At 43.3% G+C, this 22,647-nt stretch overlaps 2 protein-coding genes across 3 annotated transcripts in view; both read left to right on the top strand.

Moving 5' to 3' along the window:
- The first annotated feature begins 10,320 nt into the window (after nucleotides 1–10,320).
- The window catches only part of Acsl3 (acyl-CoA synthetase long chain family member 3), a 49,606-nt gene continuing 37,279 nt past the window's right edge, over nucleotides 10,321–22,647 (top strand). Inside the window, exons 1-2 of one of the 2 annotated variants that reach the window (XM_034497367.2) lie at nucleotides 10,335–10,575; nucleotides 16,327–16,475. The gene's annotated coding sequence lies outside the window, so the exon portion shown is untranslated. Of the gene's footprint in view, nucleotides 10,576–16,326; nucleotides 16,476–22,647 lie in introns of both variants that reach the window. The other variant, XM_034497368.2, reaches the window with a different exon arrangement.
- On the top strand, nucleotides 17,530–20,095 carry LOC117705060 (U3 small nucleolar RNA-associated protein 14 homolog B). The gene has a single exon (XM_034497366.2). It carries the CDS (start codon nucleotides 17,662–17,664, stop codon nucleotides 19,945–19,947), a length of 2,286 nt encoding a protein of 761 aa, XP_034353257.1. The 5' UTR covers nucleotides 17,530–17,661; the 3' UTR covers nucleotides 19,948–20,095.

The raw sequence follows: 22,647 nt of genomic DNA, 5'->3' as shown, positions 1-22,647 counted from the left end.
AGTTTAGCAAACATATTTCTTTCATGTTTCTCTTGTGAATTTAAAAAATTTTGTATAAGTGATGTGAACGTGTGCTTAATGTTACAACATTTTAAAATACAGACATGCCCAGAACAAAAGGTGAAAACCTGCCCTCGTTTTACAGCTTGTTTTTCCATTCCTGTATCTCATTATATGGTGCACTGGTCTGCTTCTTCTGCCTTTTTATAGCTGTTGCAACAATCTATTTTAATACTTTTTTCATGTGGGTATTGTAAGACTAAGAGGTTAAGAGTCAAGTATGGTGGTCCACACCTGTAATCAACAGCTGTCAGGAGGCTGACTGAGCCACATAGTAAGACCTGGACTCCAAACAAACAAATAAAATTGACTGCAGAAAAAGCACAGGATCTACCTTTAGGTCACAAGATACAGGATGGGTAAATTTTGAAGGGTGGAGAAGGGCCAAGAAGGTTTTGTCTGAAAGGCTGAATAGGGAGGGGTGAGAAGGGTGGAGTGTTGAGCCTTTGCCTGGATGTAGCACCCTGAAGCACTGTCAAATGCAAACCTCTGCCAAGATTTTTAGCCCCCTTTCTTTCTTTCTTTCTTTCTTTCTTTCTTTCTTTCTTTCTTTCTTTCTTTTCTTTCTTTCTTCTTCCTTCTTTTCTTTTGTTTTTTGTTTTTTTTGTTTTGTTTTTCGAGACAGGATTTCTCTGTATAGCCCTGGCTGTCCTGGAGCTCACTCTGTAGACCAGGCTGGCCTCGAACTCAGAAATCCGCCAGCCTCTGCCTCCGAAGTGTTGGGATTAAAGGCGTGCGCCACCACTGCCCAGCAGCCCTATTTCTCAAATCCCAAGTCTAGTAAGACATTGTACAAACAGTAATGATGAGATGCTAATATTTTATTCCTAATTCCTACTTAAATTTAACACTGTAAATCATGGTGGGGTTTTTTCTGAAATAAATTTAAACTATATATATATTCCCTTTCTCATTCATAATTCTCTTCTTTCTCCGTTATGTGGATTCTAGGTATCAAACCCCAGTCATGAGGTTTAAACCATTGAATAGCAAGTGTTTTTACCTGCTCAGTCATAATTCAAGATACAAGGTCTTAGAAGAACGATTCTTGTTTTGAGTTCCTTTTACCTGACACAACTTTCTTTTTCCTCATTCTCCTCTACTTTCCTTCTGTTCATTTTTTCTCGTTTTTTTTCCTTCCTCCCTTGGTAGTCAATTATTTGGAGACTGGGAAGATAGGATTCTTCCCATGTTTAGATTTTCATTTAATTCCAGCTCAATCTGATTACTTGTTAGTGTGATACTTGACACTGAGACTTAAGGAAAACTGAATCTCTGGGCTGGAGAGATGGCTCAGTGGTTAAGAGCACTGACTGCCCTTCCAGAGGTCCCGAGTTCAAGTCCCAGCAACCACATGGTGGCTCACAACCATCTTTAATGGGATCTGATGCCCTCTTCTAGTGTGCCTGAAGACAGCAACCGTGTACTCATATATTTATAATAAAATACATAAATCTTAAAAAACAAAAAGGAAAGCTGAATCCACCGTGAAAGCTGAATCCACTGTGAAGAACTGTGAAGACGTTGAGCATGTGGGCTTTGATGTGGTGAGAGCCACTAGGATAACAAACAGTATTGCCTTGTCCTCTGGACATGCAGACAGAAACTCCAAAAAACCCTGCTGCAGAGGAAACCCTGAGTTTCAGAGAACCATGAAGGACTGGAGGCTTGTCCAGGCTCTATCACTCACTGTCTGTAGGGTCTCAAGAAGTACCTAGTAAGCTGGGGATGCCACTTGGTTGGTAGAATGCTTGCCCAGCATTCGGAGAACCCTCAGCTAGGTTCCCAACACCATAGAAAACTGGATGGACTTGAGCATGCTGGTAATTTCAGCTCTTCTGAGGGAGAGGCAGGGAGGATCAGAAGTTCAAGGTTACTCTCCCATTTGTGGAAATTCAAGGCCATTCTAATCTTCAGGAGACCCTTCCTGAGGAAAAAATTAGGAGTCTGTCAAAGGTTCAGTGTTTGGTAAACCAGGGAAATGCTTCATGAAGATAGCTATAAAAAAAAGATGGCAATCATGTGACATTGATTTAATAAATGAGTGACATTTTCCCATCCTAACACTTGGACCTGAAGTGTAATGGATGGAAACTTTGTAACTTCCTTGAGTCAACCAGGGCAGAGTGAGAGAGAAAGTGACTTAGTAAGAAGATCTGTCTACCTCCCATTTTATTCTTCTCTGCAGTATTTGCCTAGAAACCTGATCTTCCTTGTCCTAGAGAAGGAACAAAGAAACCGTTGAAATAGGATTCCTGCTTGCAGAGATGGGATGGTAGAATATAGCCCATTCAGGAACCAGGAGAGTGCCTGGCTAAATGTTTGTTTAGTAACTCTAGCTCCTATTTCACCATAGCAACAAGCCACCTTCTTAAGCTGAGATGAATTTCAATTTTAAATCTTATTTTTTTTCCATCTTCCTGTTTGTGGGTAAGGAAGCTTGAGTTTCGAAGGAGCCAAAAGCGGCCTAAGCAAACATGCATACTTTACTATATTGACTTATTTGGTGAGAGAATGGGATAGGTGTTAGCCCCGGTACTACATTTAGGGATCCTCACAATTACCTTTTTTCTAGGCTCTCATCTCTGTGTGCTGGCCCCAGTAGTTGAGTTCCTAGAGACTTTGCAATGGACTCTGAACTTCAAGCCCATATGGTTCTAAGTCTGTGTCCTTGACAAGATACGGGAGTCAACACCAGGGGTGGACTCTGGTTGGTCCTCTCTGGATGATGTCACCACCCTTTGACACAATATTCCTAGCAAAAGTTGGAAAGGATTAATCTGATTGTCATTTGGGGGGAGGGGAAGAGGTCTATATTTATTTCTATGATCTGTGTGGTCAACAAAATTGGTGGCTTAAAAATTCCTCCAGAGACAGGCAGAACGAGGCCTACAAAAGAGAAGAGATGCACACACACACACACACACACACCACACACACACCACACACACACACACACACACACACACACACACACACACACACAATTAAAAGAAAAAAAAAGCCAGTCATATTCATTAAAACTGAAATGCAGCCCCCCGCCCCCCCCCCACCCCACCACCACAAAACTTGTGTTTTGGTGCCTTTCCCTTGGCAAGTGGTGATAAATTTCTTAGTGGTCAATTGCTTAGAAAGGCTGTGTGGCAAGGAGGAGCCACTGGGGGCCTGCGGAAGGGCCGAGATGGAAGTGGGGGCATACAGGCTAGATTGGCCTGCAGCGGAAGAAAGTAGGGGGAGAAGCTCTGGCTGCATCCCTGGGGAAGGAGAGTTCTTGGTCTTGGAGGCTCGACTGGCTGGGTCATTGCTGGCTTGGCTTGCTTACTTGGGTTGGGTTGGTAGTCTCCGTGGGTGAGAATGCAGAGAGTTCTTCTGTGGAAGATTAGGCAATTGCTCTGTGGATGAAGACCTGCTCCACTGTTCCTCACGGGGGATTTTGAAGGAGAAAAACAGTCCACGGTCTTAAGATATTTGTTTTCATGGCAGAAAATGGATGAAAACTATACCCCAGTATTTTCAGGGCAGGCCTTTCATGGTCCTACAGTGACTTATCCATTTTAACATCAGTACGTGGTACTTCTCCAAGGACATGCATATATGTTGAGTATTCATAGTTGAGTTCAGTAGGTATGTACTAAGATGACTGGATGTTGACATTGTACCTATAGCACCTTGAGTAGACCATGAGGATTAGAAAAGAAAGGTACATGAATCTGCCTCTCAAAAATCTTATTGTAGAACCAGGAAGAAATGTAACAGAGCAGATTGCAAGGTGCAAAGCTCAAGGTAGGAACATCTGATATTTTGTTCTCTCTCTTTTTGCTAATAACATACTCTGAGTTTCTTGTAGCAAATTGTATCATCTCTCCAAACATATTTCTTCAGTGTCTTAGAGGTATAAACTATAGAATACCATCCTAGGAGACAAAGTGGAGTGTGTCAGCCCTGAATGGGTAGAAAGACTGGGTAAGGGAGACACATAACCCCACAAAACCAAATTACTTTTTTTTTTTTTTTTTTTTTTTTTTTTTTTTTGGTTTCTCTGTACAGCCCTGGCTGTTCTGGAACTCACTCTGTAGACCAGGCTGGCCTCGAACTCAGAAATCCACCTGCCTCGGCCTCCCAAGTTCTGGGATTAAAGGCATGCGCCACCACTGCCAGGCCCAAACTAGATTTTTGAGAAGAGACTTAGGTTCCAGTGGAATGAGACTTTTTTGTTCCTTTGTTTTTGATGAATTGCGATCAAGCTGTCCTGGAACTTGTTATACAGCAGAGGGTCCCCTGATCCTCCTACCTCCTCTGTCACAGTGCTGGAATCATATGATGTGTGTTGGAACCAGATCTATCATATGTGCCATCATACCTGGCTTTTGATATCTTTATCAAGATGACTCTGAGGGTGGATATACTCCTGGGGCCTTTAATTTTATAAGTTAATAAATTCTAGTTGCTTTAGCAAGTGCAATGTGCATTTCTCTTTCCTTTAGCCTAAAGAGGCCTAACCTATAAATCAACAGCATGAGTAGCAACATGGGAGAAGTCCTGTTTGCATGAAAGTTTCATTTAGCACGTTCAAGTTCATTTCCTTAAATGCTGAAATCTAGAGGAAACTTTAGATCACAGAACTATGGTTTTTTGTTTGTTTGTTTGTTTCTTGTTTGCTTCTTTTTTTAATTTTGTTTTGTGTTTCAAAACAGGGTCTCACTCTGTAGCCTTGAACTCACAGAGATTCACTGGTCTAAACCCCCATTGTAGTGGGATTAAACATGTGTGTTTATTGTTGCTTGTATGAATTTTGCAAATTGGTCAGGATTCCTCAAAATACCCATGTCTACAGGTGACAAGAACTAGATGCCAGCTTCCGGAAGGCTTTCTAAAGTTGCAGGAACTTTTTTTTTTTTTTCCTGCCATAAATGAGTCAGGTTCTATTAGGCTTTAATAGTACCTCTTAGAGTTGTCTTTCCTGACCTTGTATCTGAAATCGCTTCTATGCCCTCTTACTAGTTATCTTATTCACATCTCAGTGAGCACCGTCATTATGGTTAATGGTCTTGTTTTGTGACAGGGTCTCACACCTAGTTCGAGCTTTGTGGCAGTCATTTGGCCTCGCAGCTTCAAGTGCTGGGAGTACAGGTAGGTATGAGCCATTGCATCCAGGATATTTATTATCTTGATTATTATTGTTATTATTATTTTTGTGACAGGGTCTCCTGTATCCTAGGCTTTCCTGAAACTTACTTAATATCCTTGATTTTCATATTTTTTTCCCCCTGCATCTTCTGGATCCTGGAAATACAAGTGTGATATCAAACACATTTGGTTTATGAGGTACTGGGGATTGGACCCAAAATTTTGTGTATACAAGACAAGCACTCTACTGAGTTACAACTTCAGCCCTTATTTACTTACCCTTTTTTTTTGTTTTTTCGTTCTTTCTTTCCTTCTCTCATCCCTTCCCCTTCTTCCCTCTCTTCCTTTTCTTCTTCCTCTTCTTCCTTCTCTTCCTCTTCTTCCTCCTCTTCTTCTTCCTCCTCCTCCTCTTTTTCTTCTTCTCTTTCTTTTTTCTAGACAGGATTTCTCTGTGTAACCCTGGCTGTCCTGGAACTCACAGAGATCCACCTGCTTCTGCCTTGAGTTCTGGGATTAGGTTAAACATTGGGAACACCACTCCTTGGGCTGCCATCTGGACTGAATAAGATGGAGAAAGCAAGCAGAACCAATGGGATTTGTTTTTCCCTGCTTCCTGACTTTATGTGCATGAGGACCAACTGTTGCCACTTGGCCACTGATGAGTCCATGCTTTGATGGACTGTAATTATGTAATTCGAAAACTATGAAAAAGTTGTTGTCTATTGTCACAATTTCTAAGTCAAAGGAAAACACAAACGTATTGGTCTGAATGAAGAACATGAAATATTGCTAGACTAAGCATTTCAGAAGACAGCAGAGACTTAGTTGCTTGCCCAATAGATATTTTCACCTTCATGGCTAGTGGCTAGGAATGGACCTTGATTTTTATTTGAGTTGGCACTGTGTTTGTGCTTCCCAGTTTCCTTAGAATGATAATATTCTAGTCAATGAGACTTAAGGTGAAGCCGGGGGAGAAAAGCCTCTAAGTGGGCTATTAAACACTGAATCCCTATTGTATGTTTCTGTTTTCTCCCCCCCAACCCCCTGCAAATATATTGGCTGGCTCTCCAGCAGCTGTTGCATAGCTCTGAGTGTGACGTTGCACACTGAGAATGAAAAACCAGGAAGGAAGCTATGTCTTAGGTTTCTGGTGATTCTGTGGTACTGGTCAACAGTTATGAATCTAGGACTCCTTTTGTGTGTTTCCCCCCATCTCACCCCTTTTAAGCCAGTATTAATTTTAAACTTAATTACAGGTAGTCATAACGCACGCATACGTTTGCTGTATATTTATGTCTTCTCTTCTGTAATCCAATATATCAAATCCACTCTAGACAAGATTACTTTTGAAATGGGGTTTCCTGTAGATCAGGCTGGCCTCTAACTCGATGTGTAGGCGAAGCTGACCTTGAATTTCTGATCTTCCTCCTTCCATCTGCCAAGGGCTAGAGTTACAGGTGTGCACTTCGACGCCCACCTCAGAAGGTCTTAAATAAGAAACTCAACTATGTTGGAGAGTTAACTGTAACTGCCGGGAATACTGGGCTCCTTACTTATATGAGACAGATTGTAGATTAAGAAGTTACAGAGAAGATAAGAAACATCCATGTTCTTAAAGACTCACAGGAGCTCCGACAACTCCAAGGGGCAGTTCATCACTGACAATAGTCAAAGCAGGGATTTGCAGGCAGGACTGCTTGCTATAGCTCACAGCAGGACCTTCAACTAAGGAATTTACTTCACAGCCAAAAAATACAGCAGCAATTAAGAGGATGTTGTTTGCTAGCTGGCTCACATGCTGGCTCGTGCACAGCCAGCTTTCTTATACAGGTCAGGAGTACCTGCCTAGGGTTGGTGCTGCCCACAGTGGGTTGAGTCCTGCTGTATCAGTTAATAATCAAACCATCCTCTCAGATAGGTCAGAGGTAGATGCAGCTTCTCAACTGAGATTCTCCTCTTAGATGACCCTAGGTTGTATTAAGATGACAACTAAAGCCACCCAGAATGGTCTCTTATGTGGACCAAGCTGGTTTGAACTTACAGCAGGTAGATGCTCTTGCCTTGAAATCCAAAGTGGTGGAAATGTTTGCCTGTATATTTATTTGTTCTTGCACTGCCTTTTGAGACCTCCTTATGTCAGACAATAGTGGTTTTTTGTTTGTTTGTTTGTTTGTTTGTTTTGATTTTCTGAGACAGCATCTGCTGTATAGATTAGGCTGGCTTTCCACTCAGAGAGATCCACCTGTCTCTGCCTCCCAAGTGTGGGATTAAAGGCTTGGGCTGCCATGCCAGGCTGTAAGTGACATTTTAAAGTTGTTTTTTGTTGACAGTCTGCTCCTTGGAGTCAGAGCCTCCTTCATTCACACAGCATCATGTGCTATATCTACACCTACCCAAGCACCGGAAGTGAAACAAAAACATTCCTGTTAAAACACTAAATACCAACTGGTCCTGCTGTTATATCATAATGGGAAATGTAGTTTCTGTGGTATAGTTACAGTCTGGTCTGTATGACCCTTCACAGGAAATAGACCATTACATGTTTATGTCAATTATAGACAATTCCCCTTAATGTCACTGTAAATTGGAAACATATCAGAATGGCAAAAGGGACTGCCATGTTCCTGTTCAAGACTTCATGCAGTTCACCCTCAACAGTCTCTGATGTGAAGTTTTACAAAAAAGAAGGGAAGTGTAATCAAAATTCAATATCCCTCCAAGCTCTGAACACATACGGAAATTCTTTCTAAGAGAAAAGCAAATGTGCCCCCCCCCCCCCCAGTCTGTTATTCTGAGACAGAGTTTCACGCTGGAGTTTAAGCTGGCCTGCAACTCACTGTGTAGCCCAAGCTAGTGCCAATGTCACAGCAGCAGCTCTCCTGCCTCAGTATCTCTAGTGCTGGGATCACTGTGCCCAGTTGTGTTTTTGCTTTTTCTTCTTAATAAATTTATTTTGTGTATGTGTACATGTATCCCATGGTGCTTCAGGTGAGGTCAAAGGGCAGCTTTTCAGAGTCAGTTTTCTTCTTCCACAATGTGGGTTCAGGAATTGAACTCAGGTTACCAAGCTTTGCACTAAGCACTTTAACCCTCTGAGTCACCTTGCCTTTAATTAATCTATATAATATATATATATATATATATATATATATATATATATATATAGAGAGAGAGAGAGAGAGAGAGAGAGAGGGAGAGACAGACAGACAGACAGACAGACAGAGAGACAGAGAGAATTTCAAAAAAAGACCTTTTGGCTGGCCTGAACCTTACTAAGTAGACTAGGTAGGCTTATTTCTAGAGATCTATCTGCCTCTGCCTTTCAAGTACTAAGATTAAAATTGTGTGTCATCACACACTGCGGTTTTTAAAACAACAACAACAATAAATCTAGGTGAGGCAGGAAGATTGTCTGGAGTTCAAGGTTAGCCTGTGGGCATATCATAAGGGCCTGATACCAGGCATAAACAAAGCCTAAAGCGGTGTATCACATCTGTAATCCTAGAATCACTGTGCATTTTAGGCCACTCTTGTCTACACAGTAAAACCCAGGCCTGACTGAGCTGTGTGAGGAGGTCTTGACTCCTACTCTCCCACAAAGAACTGAACGACCATACAAAGAAGCCCAGTGAATAGAAACACAACAATTTCTGTTTAATAAGAATTAAATAGCAAACAATATTCCAATTCAGCATTTGAATTTCAAGAGTATTTTTTGTTAAATGTAAATACATGCCCATGAAATATTGTTTAGCCTATAAAGAGCTAAGGAAGAAAGATGTCACGTCTGTTAACTGGGGAAGAAGTTTCAGTATTAGTTTTCCTGTCTTGAAGTTGTTTGGTTTTTTTTTTTATCCCCGAGGTTTGCAGTTTCTGAATTACCACTTCTAAGGTATACGTCCCTCTGTAGACTGGAAATTCTGCATTCCATTTATTGGCAGGGTTTCATTGGGAAGATTGAGAGGCACAGAAATGTGGCATTCCTAGTAAGAACAGGGTGCCTGAGTCAAACACTGTCGGCTCTTTTAGGCAGTTAGACTGGCCAGGGGCCCAAGGTGAGTCAGTGAGCTGGCTTTGTAGGGTGCATCACGGCTCCACCTAGCTCAAGTTCTGGCAGCTTCCCGAGTGTTTTTATATTGTCTTGGGAAGTGAGCCTCTCTCTGCCGTAGCTTGAGGCTAGCTCAGCAACTCGACCTTTCACCTACTTAAAGAAAAGTTCACAGACCAACTAAATAATAGGTTGGGTTAAGAAAAAAATAACTCTGCTTCGAACAGTCTCTTTCTAATATTACACTGCAGTGGCTGATTTAGTCATTTGTGTTTTGCTGGGTATATGTTTTGTTTGAATGGGGTGAGGGGGGAGGCAGTTGTAAAATAAATGCCTACATCCTGGTGTAGTGTCCAAAAGGATATATACAATGGCAAACTAAACACACAGACACACACAGACACACAGACACACACAGACACACACACACACACTTCTCGTTCATAAGGATTATTTTTGAGTAAAGTTTCATCCTTTGGAAACATGAAACGTGGTGTATACGACGACTTAGGAGTCAACGGGACACACGCTACATTAAACGAAGCCCATGCAAGAGAAATAATACAGGGCGTGCTTTGAGCTTTTGAGCCTTTTCCCTCCACAAACACTTCCAAACGTCATTTTTTTTTTCCCTTGCAAGATTTTCTAGAAATTTGTGTTCAAACTAGGATAACAAATCCAGTCCAGAGAAGAATGAAGAAAAAAAAAATAAACAAGCAGGGAGGCTCTTTCTTGCTTTATATTGAGATTTATGCATCGCGACAGTGAAGGCGGGTTTTGCAGTTCTCGGCGCCGGCACCCGGGACGCCTCTGGTCTGTCCTCCCGCGCAACGCCCCCAGCCCGACTCCCCTCTGCAGCTGTGGTCGTCCCGCCGCTCCCCTCCCCAAGGGCTCCATCCCCGCCCTGCGCCGGCCCCAGCCGGGTCCAGCCGACGGCGGCTCCGCAGAATGACCCATAGTAACCTCGCCCCGCCCCTGCCGCCAGCGCCGCGCTCCCCAGGCCGGCATTTGATAGGCCGAGCCCCGCACGCGCCACCGCCCGCGGGCCAATGGGCGGCGGTCTCTTTGCATATGCAACGAGCGCCAGCCCGGGCTGCGCGTCCCGGACTGCGGCTCAACAGACGCTGCTCGGCCGGCGCCAGCGGAACGTCGCTGCGGTTGTGGCTGCGGCCGCGGGCTCGGACGAGGAGGCGGCGGCAGACTGGGAGGCTGAGCCGGCGGCGGGAGGTCGTCCCGGTCTCGCAGGGCAGCCCCGGCAGCTGCGTCAGGGTCCCGAGGAGGAGGCGCTGAGTGGGAGCCGCTCCGGAGAGCAGCCAGGCCTGCGTGGGTCGGAGCCCGTGGTGAGTGTGCGCAGCGCCCGTTGTGAGGCTATGAGGGTCGCGGGATGATGGCCAGGCCTCCTCCCCCCGCCCCCACCTCGGCGTGCATGCGGCTTGCCGGTGCCTGAGGGGACGCCTGCGCCGCGGGGTGCTGGGCCGTGGCGGGGGTCGGGCAAGGGGAGTTGGTGGAGGGTGTGTGTGTGGCGAGTAGGGCGACCGCGCGGATTCGGGGAAACCGCCGGCGTGGAGCTGCGGGCGCGGGTGGAAGGATGCACCGCGGCCTTCGCCGCGGGCACGTGGGTGGGGTCGTCCTGCTCCACACGGCCGTGCGGCGTCCGTGGGAGGAATCAGCACCCAGCGGGCCCCAAAAACTGCGGGCATGGGGCAGAGACTGAGGGTGCGGGGCGGTGGGACTGGCGCGGGGGAACCTCTGGTTTCCCCTTTCTCTAAGTGCGTTTTAGTCTCATGCGATGCACACACAGGCAGCCCTGGGGGTTCAGGTGTGATCGAGTGAAGGGGTTTCATAGATGAAGATCCAACTGTATGGTCCATTCTGGTTCTAAAACAGGTATTCCGATCACTTGTACATAGAGCCCCCAAATTAGAAAGGGCAGGACAATGGTTTTTTTTTTTTGTTGTTTTTTTGTTTGTTTGTTTTTTTTTTTTTTTTGGAACCCTGTAGAAATTAGAGGGCAGACTTGATGATAGTAACTGCATAGAATGGCAGAGCTGGCACTTACTGAGCTTTTTTATTAAAGGCCAAATACCAAGAACTTTGTGCATGGCTATGTTTACATTGTTAGTCCACCGGGACGGGTGCAAATTCTCAATTTTTACAGTGAGAGAACCCACATTAATTTAGCCCAGATCTGAGTTAGTAGGAGAAGCTGGAGCCCCAGGGGCCTGTCTGAATCCCTGTCTGATGGCTTTAGAAGCATGCACCTCTCTGTTTGCTGTTCCACCGTGGTGGCTTTGGGTTTCTAGGTTCTTTTGGGTCTTAGGGGCTCTTGCAGAGCTGTAGGTGGGTGGTGTTTTAGCTGTTTGTTTTAGACTGTTTTGTATGCCTACTTTGGTTCTGAAAGTTGTTGAAGGGTGTTGCTGAGTTGTCCCTAAAAGCGCATGAAAAGCTTATTGCAGAAAGAGAAGTGTTGGGACTTCGGATTGCATTTTCTGGTGACTCTCTGTGCATGCCTCACTTGTAGAGTTGAAGGCTGATTGTGTTTTCTTAACTTAGGCTCAGATTCTTCAGTCATAAAGTGCCTTGACCACAGTATGGCCACAGGAGAGGGTCACCTGGTGTCTGGAGTCCAGTTACTGGATTCGTAGGACATTTGGGCCGAGTAACAGGTACCTTGTGAGTCCCAAGATGTCCTCCTCGAAGAAGGCAAAGAAAGGACACACTGAAGGACATTGTGAGGGGGAACACCACTAGTGCCTTCCTGATTCAGTTAATTGTTCACTGAGAGCCTTCTCATTGAGTCATGTCAGGCATATTAGCAGGTGCTGGGAAACATAGCAGGGACAGGTAGCTATGTGCCTGTGTCCTCAGGCTGGAATTAGACTACATGCCAGTGATCTTGCAGATAAATGGGTAGATAAATGCAAGTTATGTTATATACAATAAAGGTGAGGTATTGACTGATTGAAGATTATAATAAGCGTTACAACTTACATGGAAATCCAGGGAGCTGCTTCTTAAAAATTGATTATGTGAGATTTTTTTTAACCTAGATGTCAAATTTGTCTTCTGAGGTTGTAATTAAATGTACATAGAACAAGAGCTTCAGAAAGAACTTTTTGAGCAACTATAGTTTAATTTTTTTTATTTCAATGTTTCCCACCAAATAGTTATTTCAGCTCAAGTTGCAAAGTATCTGAATGAGATAGAGAATATTCCCAAGCAGTCATTCTGCCTGCCTTTAGGGTACTTAAAGTTTAAATATTCCTGTAGAAATTGGATTTTTGCCTGATAAATAGTTCAGAAGCAAGAATCTTTTATATCTTTTATATGGACTGTGGATTTGAAGGTGTGATTTAGAAATCCCCACCTCACAACACCCATCCCACCCCCAGCTCAGCCCTCAGTGATAAGCTTTTCTGATTTTCAGTAGGTATCATAATTTTCTTTTCTTTTCTTTTCTTTTCTTTTCTTTTCTTTCTTTCTTTCTTTCTTTCTTTCTTTCTTTCTTTCTTTCTTTTTTTGGAGACAGGGTTTCTCTGTGTAGCCGTGGCTGTCCTGGAACTCACTCTGTAGACCAGGCTGGCCGAAAACTCACAAATCCACCTGCCTCTGCCTCCTAAGTGCTGAGATTAAAGGCATGCGCCACCACTGTCCAGCCATAATTTTCTTAAGCATTCATTGTAGTTTATATTTTACTCAGTAATTTAACATAAAAAATTCAGCTCTAAGCTGAGTTTGATGGCTCACCTTTTATCCTGGCACTTAAGAGGCAGAGGCAAGTAGGTGGGTCTTTGAGTTCAGAGGCCAGACTGGTTTACATAGTTCCAGGACAGCCAGAACCACATAATGAGACCCTGTCTCAAAAACCAAAAACTAAATAAACAACGTTCAGTTCTTAGGAAGCAAGAAAAACCATGCATGAATTGGGAAACTGCTAACTATATAAATATTTATTTAAACACTTATGAAGACAATATAACTAATTGTAATACTTTTATTGGATATCAGCTGTATGCAAATATTGTCTTTTTGTGCATACTGTATAGAATAAGTGCAAAGATGTGCTTAAGAGAGTCCCTGCTTTGAAAGTTTTGTATTAATACTGGTTTTTCTCATAGCACTATCCTGTGTTAGATTAGCTGAGCCTTTAAAGAGGTTAATATGATGAGCAGAAATTCAAGAAAGTGGAGATGTTAGATGTAAAGCAGTCATGGCATGCTGATAAATACGCTCTGAGAAGAGAAGGTACTGTTTCAGACCCTGGTGACTGCAGGGCTTGCATGTACTGTTGTCTGAGCTGAGGCTCGTTGTGAAGGAACTAGGTATTGGAGCGTCTCTAGGTTTAGAAGTGGGAGTGGCCTTCTCTTTAGGGTACTGGTTCAGTGTTCAGAAGTAGGGAATGCCATTTAGGGGCCTTTTCTTGTACAGATGACAGAATCTAAAACCATGTGCATGTCAGGCCGCCTGTGGAGGAATAAGAGCAGAGACATGTGTTAGTCCTGAGTAGAAGAGGTAGAGTTTGCAAAAGAGGGAGGAAGAGTGGCATATTAGTTACCTCAGTGTTATTGTGACAAAACTACTTGATCAATGAAGGCAAGAAAAGATTTCTTTTTGGCTCATAGTTTCCAAGATGTCATTCCGTTTTAGTGGGGGAGGGCTTGTTGAAAGAGCGTTTCATTGCAAGGTGGCCAGGCAGTACGGAAAGGGAAATATAGGCAGGTTTTAGGGTAAGATCAAACCCTAAGAATATCCCACTAGTGATTTACTTCCTCCAGAGACTCAATCTCACAGTAATGCTGTGCTGTGTATCTATCAAGGGGTTAGCACTCTGTGTTCTAATTGTCTCTGGAAATGCCTTCACAGACCGTTGCTTTACTAATCTCCTAGGCATTTATTAATCCAGGCAAGTTGACAATCGGGATTAACCATTTCTCTCCACACTGTGGAGATAGTTGGAAGTAGTCACTGCAGGGGAGGCAGTCAGTTCTGTGGAGTGGTCCTGTGAGAACTCTTTGATCCTTGTGGTATGGTAGGATGGGTCAAGCCCAGAGGTGAGGAAATGGGAGACATGTACATAGGAAGGGCTTCCCAGAGGTTTTTTTAATTGTAGTTTTGAGAGAGGATCTTTCTATGTAGTCCTGGCTGTTCTCCAGACTGGTCTTCTTCCCTTCTCAGAGATCCTCCTCCCTCTGCTTCTGGAGGGTTGGGATTAAAAGGATACACCAGCATGCCTATTGTTAACAAGGTTTTTGTTTATTTTTCAAGGCAGGGCTTCTCCATGTATCCCTGGTTGTCCTGTAACTTAACTATGTAGACCATTCTGGCCTTGAGCTGGGAGATCCACCTGAATCAGCCTCCCAAACACTATGGGATTATAGGCTTATACTACCACCCCACTGCTCAGCTCCCCTCTCTCCTAACAGAGGTTTTGATCTTAAATTTTTAATGTTGAAGGAGGCTCTGTGGAGAGGGTATTGGAATACGAATGAGCAAGGGTTACTTAAGTTGCTGGGGCATGGGAAGGATTGGTGATTTTGCCTTTATAATCAGTATAAAATTCTGGTAGATACTTTTTTTGAAGGCTTTTTTTTTTTTTTTTTTAAATTTTAGTTAGCATAGCTTCACTTTCTTTTTTTCTAGTTTTCAAATTCTTTAGGTTTTGTTTTTGTTTTTGTTTTTTTTGTTTTTTGTTTTTTGTTTTTTTTTTTTTGGTTTTTCGAGACAGGGTTTCTCTGTATAGCCCTGTCTGTCCTGGAACTCACTCTGTAGACCAGGCTGGCCTCAAACTCAGAAATCCGCCTGCCTCTGCCTCCCAAGTGCTGGGATTAAAGGCGTGTGCCACCACTGCCCGGCAATTCTTTAGTATTTTATATTTGTGTATATCTTAATTATTTCACAAAAGACTGTAGGGATAATTCACAAACACCCTTTCCCTTGAGCGGTTTCTTTTTTGTGAGTACTAGTAGTCATTTTGCCAATTCTGTGCATTAGGACTTGCTTCTTGCAAGAATTTCCCTGTAAAGTGTAGCACCCCTATTCTGCCTGTGGTGGTTTGATGGTAGAAACATTAGTCTGGAACTCAGGGTGTTTGGGTTTGAATCTCGTTGCCTGGATGACTTATTTGGCAGCCCGTTTAACTTTTCTGGGCCTCAGTTTCTTTACTGAATGGTGGTAATACTAGAACCAATTGTTCACTGAAGTGAGATTTTAAAATAAGTGTCTGCAGTATTGTCAATAAACATGCATCAAGAGCCAATTTATTTTTAGAGAATGTAGAAGGTTTTTCGTATTTTACTGCCCTCTCCCCTTTGGTTTTTCAAGGCAAAGTCTCTGTATAGCGCTGAGTATTCATTCTATAACGTGCTCTGTAGACCAGGCTGGCCTCAAACTCAACAATTGAGATCTGCCTGTCTCTGCCTCCTGAGTGCTGGGATTAAAGGTGTGCATCACCATTGCTTGGCTTTGCCTTCTCTCATGAAGTAGTATCATTAAGCTTTTGTATACAGGCCCACCTTAAGGAAGTATCTTATGATACGTAAGAGCCTTTTTAGTAGAGTTTGAGATATTGTATGTAAATAGAAAACTGTAATTTGGGAAAATTAGCTAGATTTTGTTCCATTATTTAAAAAATTACTAGTGTGTGTGTGTGTGTGTGTGTGTGTGTGTGTTTGCATGCATGTTCACTCATGCATGCCCGTGTGTGCATTGGAGCCCTTGAGAGTCCATCTGAGTTTATGCCACAATATACAGGTGAAGGTCAGAGGACAGCATTGGAGTTAGTTCTTTCTTGACTTTTTGTGGGTTCTGGGGACTGAACTCAGTTCATAGGTTTCAGTGGCCAGCCTTTACTCATTGACCCATCTTACTGACCACATCCCTTGGTTTTGTTCTGTTTTAGTTAATATTAGTTAACTTGGACCTGGGCTTTAGATTTCTTGGGAAAATTGAATTTCTGCGTTAGCACATTGCAAGTAGGCTGACAGTGTGGTGTTCTCATTCAGATAACAGGCATCTGCTTTTATTACTACTTACCAGGCTTATGTCATAAGACATGAATTCAAGGTGCATTTTTTTTTTTTTTTTTGAAACAGGGTCTTACTGTTTACTCCAAGCTGGCCTTGAACTTGCTGTGAGGCTCAGGTTGGCCTTGAACTTGAGATCCATCTCCCTTAGCCTCCTGAGTGGCATATCACCAACTTTGGGTTGCTGAGTGGATTGCCATCCGTGTATATAAAACTTGGTATGTAAATTGGGAGTCAGTCATTTATTTCTCAGTTTTTCTTAAGATGGGGTGGGGGCAGGCTTTCTTATTTTTATTTGTTTGTATTTTTTTTCTTTTTAATGTAACCCCATCCTTTTTTGCTGTTTTGTTTTGATTTTATTTTTAATGTAACCCCATGCTGTCATTGATTTTAAAATCCCCTCAGTCTCCCAGGTGCTGGGGATTCAGGCATGCAACACTGAGCCTGTTAGCTTTTTATTTCAGTTTTTGTAACATGACAGTTTAAATTCTTACCTCACAAGAGTTATGTGGGCCAAAGAAGCAAGCAGGTAGTTTAGAAGGACACAGCTGTGTGCTTCTTTCTTTGCCTCTCTGCCTTTCTTCTCTATTTTAATTGGCTTTTCCTATTTTTCTCTCTTCCCTTTTTCTTATTCTTCTATCTCTGTTTATGTATTAAACAGACAGGAACAAGCATTCTGAATTTGATAGGTTAACAAATTTACGTGAAGGTTCAGTTATTGAGGACTAAGAGGATTAGATTGTATTCTTTGGGGAGGCATAGGACAGAGCCTTGAGGCAGATCCAGTCAAGAACCTGCATGATTTCATTCAATGACTCATCAACTCAGAGAGTAATTGTTGGATGGATTAAAGTTTCCTGGGGTATAGTAAGTGGAGAAGATGGGGGTGGTCTTTTTACTTGTTACATACAGAAGTGTATAGAGAAGCTTGTCTTGAGTTGCTTGCCATGATGCTACTAGGACTTGTGGTATGGCATTGTCCACAACCATTTGGGCTTCCTGTTGCACTTAATTTTCTGTCTGATCTCTAAGTTTTTATCATGATTCTTTCTTTTCACCTCCTTTTCCTTTGCTTTGGCTTGAGGTTTTTGTTACCTGTGTCATAATTTTCAGGTGACAGACAGACAGACATGCAGACACAGAGACTGAGAATTCTGTAGCCTAGGCTGGCCTTGTATATATATCACCATCCTGGCTGGCTTGTACATTTTATGTGTTAACTTCATGGAAATTACTGGGGTATTTATCTGAGTCTTTTCTTCTTTAGACATCTCAATAAATAAGATTCTCAGAAAACATCTATGTCAGAGACAGTGGGCAGTAAATAGATGAAGCCAAAGATGAGTGAGACCAGACGCTTCTTCAAGAGCTTACAGGCCCTGTGAGAGGAAGCAGGCTCCTACCATGAACATGGCCAGGAATGTGGCAGACCTTCTGGCTTTGAGCCAGCAGGAAGAACTAGTGGATTTGCCAGACAACTACCCATTGAGTACAAGTGAAGACGAGGGGGACAGTGATGGAGAATGGAAATGTCAAAAGCTCCTGGAAGCAGTCAATTCCTTTGGTAGAAAGAATAAATGGAAGTTGGCAGAGAGATCTGAGGCTAGTCTGATGGTGTCAGAGTTCAATGTTACTTCTGAAGGATCAGGTGAAAAGCTGGCCCTTTCCGATTTGCTTGGGTCTGCTACAGCATTATCTTCGTTGGGTGCTGTGAAAAAACAACTGCATAGAGTCAAGTCAAAGACTCTGACCACACCCCTTAGCAAAGAAGAGGCTGACCGGACCGTCAGGGAAGCAGCATTTAGCAAAACCTCACAAATGCTCTCCAGGTGGGATCCCATCGTTCTGAAGAACCGGCAAGCAGAGCAGTTGGTTTTTCCCATGGAGAAGGAGCCGCCAGCTGTTGCTCCCATTGAACATGTCTTCACTGGCTGGAAAGCAAGAACCCCCCTGGAACAAGAAATTTTTAACCTTCTTCATAAGAACAAGCAGCCAGTAACAGACCCTTTATTGACTCCTGTGGAAAAAGCCTCCATCAAAGCCATGAGCCTGGAAGAAGCCAAGATACGCCGAGCAGAGCTTCAGAGGACACGAGCTCTGCAGTCCTATTATGAGGCTAGAGCTCGAAGAGAGAAGAGAATCAAGAGTAAAAAATACCACAGAGTTCTAAGGAAAGGAAAGGCCAAGAAAGCCGTAAAAGAGTTTGAGCAGCTATGGAAGGACTGCCCAAGTGCTGCATTGCAAGAACTGGAAAAAATGGAAAAAGTCAGAATGACAGAACGGATGAGCCTTAAGCACCAGGGCAGTGGGAAATGGGCAAAGTCAAAGGCAATTATGGCCAAATATGACCTGGAGGCTCGAAAAGCTATGCAAGAACAGTTGGCTAAGAACAGAGAACTGACACAGAAACTCCAGGTAGTTTCAGAGAGTGAGGAAGAGGATGGATGCACAGAAGAGGGAATAGTCCCCGTCTCTGATGGAATGGATGACCTACAAATGAATGCAGATGGTATAAATCCCTGGATGCTTAGCAGTTGCAACAGCAATGCAGAAAGAGGTGAGATCAAAACAGACCCTGAACAGATGCCTGAATTTGTGGCCCATGTGTCTTCTGAGAATGAGGGAGTTGAAAGACCAGTGACAGAAGAACCTGTGTTGAAAAAAAGATCCTTTCAAGAAAGAGTTGATTCCAGCAATGCCAAGCCAATGGTTGGCCAAGAAACAGAAGACTCTAATAGCCAGGAGGTATTATCTGAATCGAGAATATTGCTTCAGAAACTCAACAAGGAAAATCATCAATCTGAGAATCAAAAAGTGAGTTCACTGGATACTGTTCTTCATATCCAGGAAGAGGACCTTGCCTCAGAGAAGTTCTTGGTGCTTCAAAGGCTAGAGAGAGCACATGCTCTGGAACAACAAGGAGAGTTGGGCAAAGGGGGTCATCCAAAAAGGGGGATTTCTAGACCTGTTTTGAAAGGGGTGTGGAGGGAGGTGAACCCACCTACCAAACATGATACCCCTGGAGGGAAGAAAAAGAAGGAACAAATGATTGATCTACAGAACCTCCTGACTACTCCATCTCCTTCTGTGAAGTCTTTGGCAGTGCCCACAGTACAGGAGTTGGAAGATGAAGTGGAGACAGACCACAAGCAGCTAATAAAGGAAGCTTTTGCTGGGGATGATGTCATAAGAGAGTTCTTAAAAGAGAAGAGGAAAGCTATAGAGGCAAATAAGCCAAAGGACTTGGACCTGTCATTGCCTGGATGGGGTGAGTGGGTTGGTATGGGCCTGAAGCCCAGCGCCAAGAAAAGACGCCGTTTTCTTATTAAAGCTCCTGAAAGTTCTCCAAGAAAAGACAAGAATTTGCCAAATGTGATTATCAGTGAGAAGCGCAACATCCATGCAGCTGCTCATCAGGTGCGGGTGGTTCCACACCCATTCACCCACCACCAGCAATTTGAAAGGACTATCCAGAACCCTATTGGGTACACATGGAACACCCAGAGAGCTTTCCAAAAGCTGACAGTTCCCAAGGTTGGCACCAAACTAGGCCATATCATTGAACCCATAAAAGCAGAAAATGTAGGGTACCAATCTTCCTCAAGGTCTGACCTTTCTGTCCTACAGAGCAATCGGAAGTGCCTCTCCAGAAAGCAGCAAAAACAGCTGAAGAAAAGCTCTGCAGATTGAGCTGCCATTGGAGTAGCATCTTTGTTCCTGGGACTAGGAACCTCTAGTGTTTCTCTTGGTTGCATTATTGTGCATCAGGGACATTTCCTAAATGGACAGAACACTGTATACTTAAGTCACATTGTAGAAATAAGGCATTTTTAGCTAGTAAAGAGCTTACATTTTGTTTTGCGATATATGATAAATTTAGAAATGATTGATTTATGGGGAAATGTAGAGTTCCTATATAGGTCCTGGCTTAGGGAGGGATGAGTGGACAGAGGAAGCATGGGTAGCAAAAAATGCCAACTAGTTTAGATATTAAGTTAATAGATCCTGATATAGTGGCTCATATATGTAATCCAGCATTCTGAGAGGCTGAGGATCATTTAGTTGGGCCACAGAATGAGAACTTGGCTCAAAAAACCAAAACAAGTCAAAAGGATTCTAGGAAGAAAGGCAGAAAGAACAAATTTAGAGACTAGGAGAAGACAAGTTAAAGGTGCATAGAATTTAAGAATAAAGTGTTGCACGGGATACTAAGGTTATAGTCTGCTATGCTCGGATAGCTTTCTTAGTGCAAAATGGAGGACGCCCTTTTCTCAGTGTGTTTCTTCTTCTCCACCTGATATGGGGAACCTGACCCCAATCTTCTACCTGAGAAATGTCATGTAATCCTTGGAGGAAATTACAGGTTCAATTTCCTGGAATGTCTTTCCATGCAAATGAAGTGTCCTCTGAACCTTAAACCTCAGCTAATGAAACTTCACCTTAAGAAGAACCCCTTCCACCGGGCAGTGGTGGCGCACTCCTTTAATCCCAGCACTTGGGAGGCAGAGGCAGGTGGATTTGTGAGTTCAAGGCCAGCCTGGTCTACAGAGTGAGTTCCAGGACAGCCAGGGCTACACAGAGAAACCCTGTCTCACCCCACCCCCCCCCCCCAAAAAAAAAACCCCGAAGAACCCCTTTTTACTCTCCAGGATTAATACATATAGCCCTTGATTGACCCTGAATGAGGTATATGGCACAAGCTGTTTCCTTGCCTACTGTCTAAGAGAGCTGTTTTCTAAAAGTTGTAACACTGAAATCTTCAGAACCCCTTCCTCCAGCATTCACTGTCAGACCTGGATCCTGCTGACCCATCAGTTCTGGACTTCACTTCATCCTTTCCTGCCTGGTGTGTAAAGGAAGAATCAGACCGCAGAACTCGGCTTCAGTCCATCCTTCCCTGCCTGGCATTCTGTGGAATTGGGCTCCACTCTGTCCTTCCCCTCTTGGTGTCCAGCCGCCCCTGGACATCCCAAGGGAAGATGCTGAAAGACGGAAGCACAAAGTGTGACAGAGAATCAGGAGTATTGAAAAATTAGTTATAGAGGGCCTTAAATGCTTGGCAGAGAGATTTAGAATTATTCTTTTCATCTCTTTCTCTTAGGCAGTGTAGAGGAATTAAGACTTGGATAGAGGATTATTGTGGCATTCATGTTAAAGGAGTGAGTGCCAAGCTGGCAGCATGCATGCAGGATGTATTAATGGGGGTAAGAGTTAAAAATGTCAGCCATAGAGGTTAGGGTGAACATGGGCAGGAGGGCTGGATGACAGGAAGTAGAATAATCACCTGGCAACAGCTCTGGAGAATAAGGGAGGAAAGGGATTTTATTGGATACCTTGAAGTTTGAGCAGGGTTTTGGACCTGGGAGGAGTTAGTTTTCCATTTTTACTTATTCTTGGAAAGATGGAAGGATAGTGGAAGAGAACTGCTTATAGAAGTGGGATGGAAAATCCAGGGTTTAGAAAATACTTGTATATTTTTAAAATGTAAAGCTATGCATGATCAGACATCCCTGTAATCCCAGCACTTGGGAGCAGGCAGAAGCAAAGGATAGCTGAAAGTCCAGGAAAGGTCTGCATAATTCCAGTTCTAAGTACAAATCAGTTAGAGGAGGGGTCTCGTAGGTAGGTGATAGCTAGATTGTGGAGCGAGGGAGTGATAATGTTGATTCCTTGAGTATGGGGTTAGAGACTCTTCATGTTTTATAGTTGGTACTCAAGATTTTTTTTTTTTTTTTATCAAGAATGGCTGCCAGAGAATTCATCTGCTAGTCTTTGGGACCATATTACCCATGGAGTGAGGGGTCATGTCTAGAGTACAGGTCAGAGAGAGTAGATCAATAGATGAAGGACTTAGAGGTAGCCAGAGACCATTATAAACTATTCATTTTCAAAATGTTGAATTTTCTATGGATAGAAATCTTGTTCTAGGGATCCACACATCAAATTTTTTGTATTTCTGCCTATCCTTGTTTAGTTTGGTTCATTCCAGTGAGGCACTTTTGGTGAACATAGTGTTTACCATAAAGGAATACATTTTATGGCAAAATTTGAGTAGGGCAGATCTGTCAAAAGAGGCTTTAAATTTAGGGTCACAGGAGTTCCTAAGCTTATAAAATAGATGCCAAGAAAGTTATTTTATATTTTTATACACACACACACACACACACACACACACATATCATAGGAAAAGTTATCTGAATTACCAGTTTTTTTTCCTCTTCCACTACTGCTCCTTAAAACTTGGCCTCAGGAGATCCTGGCAAGTGCTCTGCTACTGAGCTACATCCTCGGCTTTCTTTTTTTGACAGGCTTCTTGCTGCACATCTTAGACTAGCCTTGACCTGGATAGGCCAGGCTGGCAGGCTGGATTGGCTTTGAACTTTCTATTCT

Source organism: Arvicanthis niloticus, chromosome 3 (assembly GCF_011762505.2).
Source record: "Arvicanthis niloticus isolate mArvNil1 chromosome 3, mArvNil1.pat.X, whole genome shotgun sequence".
Taxonomy (NCBI): Eukaryota; Metazoa; Chordata; class Mammalia; order Rodentia; family Muridae; genus Arvicanthis; species Arvicanthis niloticus.
Note: the sequence above shows the minus strand (reverse complement) of the source record. Positions and strands in the feature narration are given on the sequence as shown.

Excerpts from the sequence above, each read along its gene's own strand:
- LOC117705060 (XM_034497366.2), top strand. The coding sequence starts at position 17,662 with ATGAACATGGCCAGGAATGTGGCAGACCTTCTGGCTTTGAGCCAGCAG.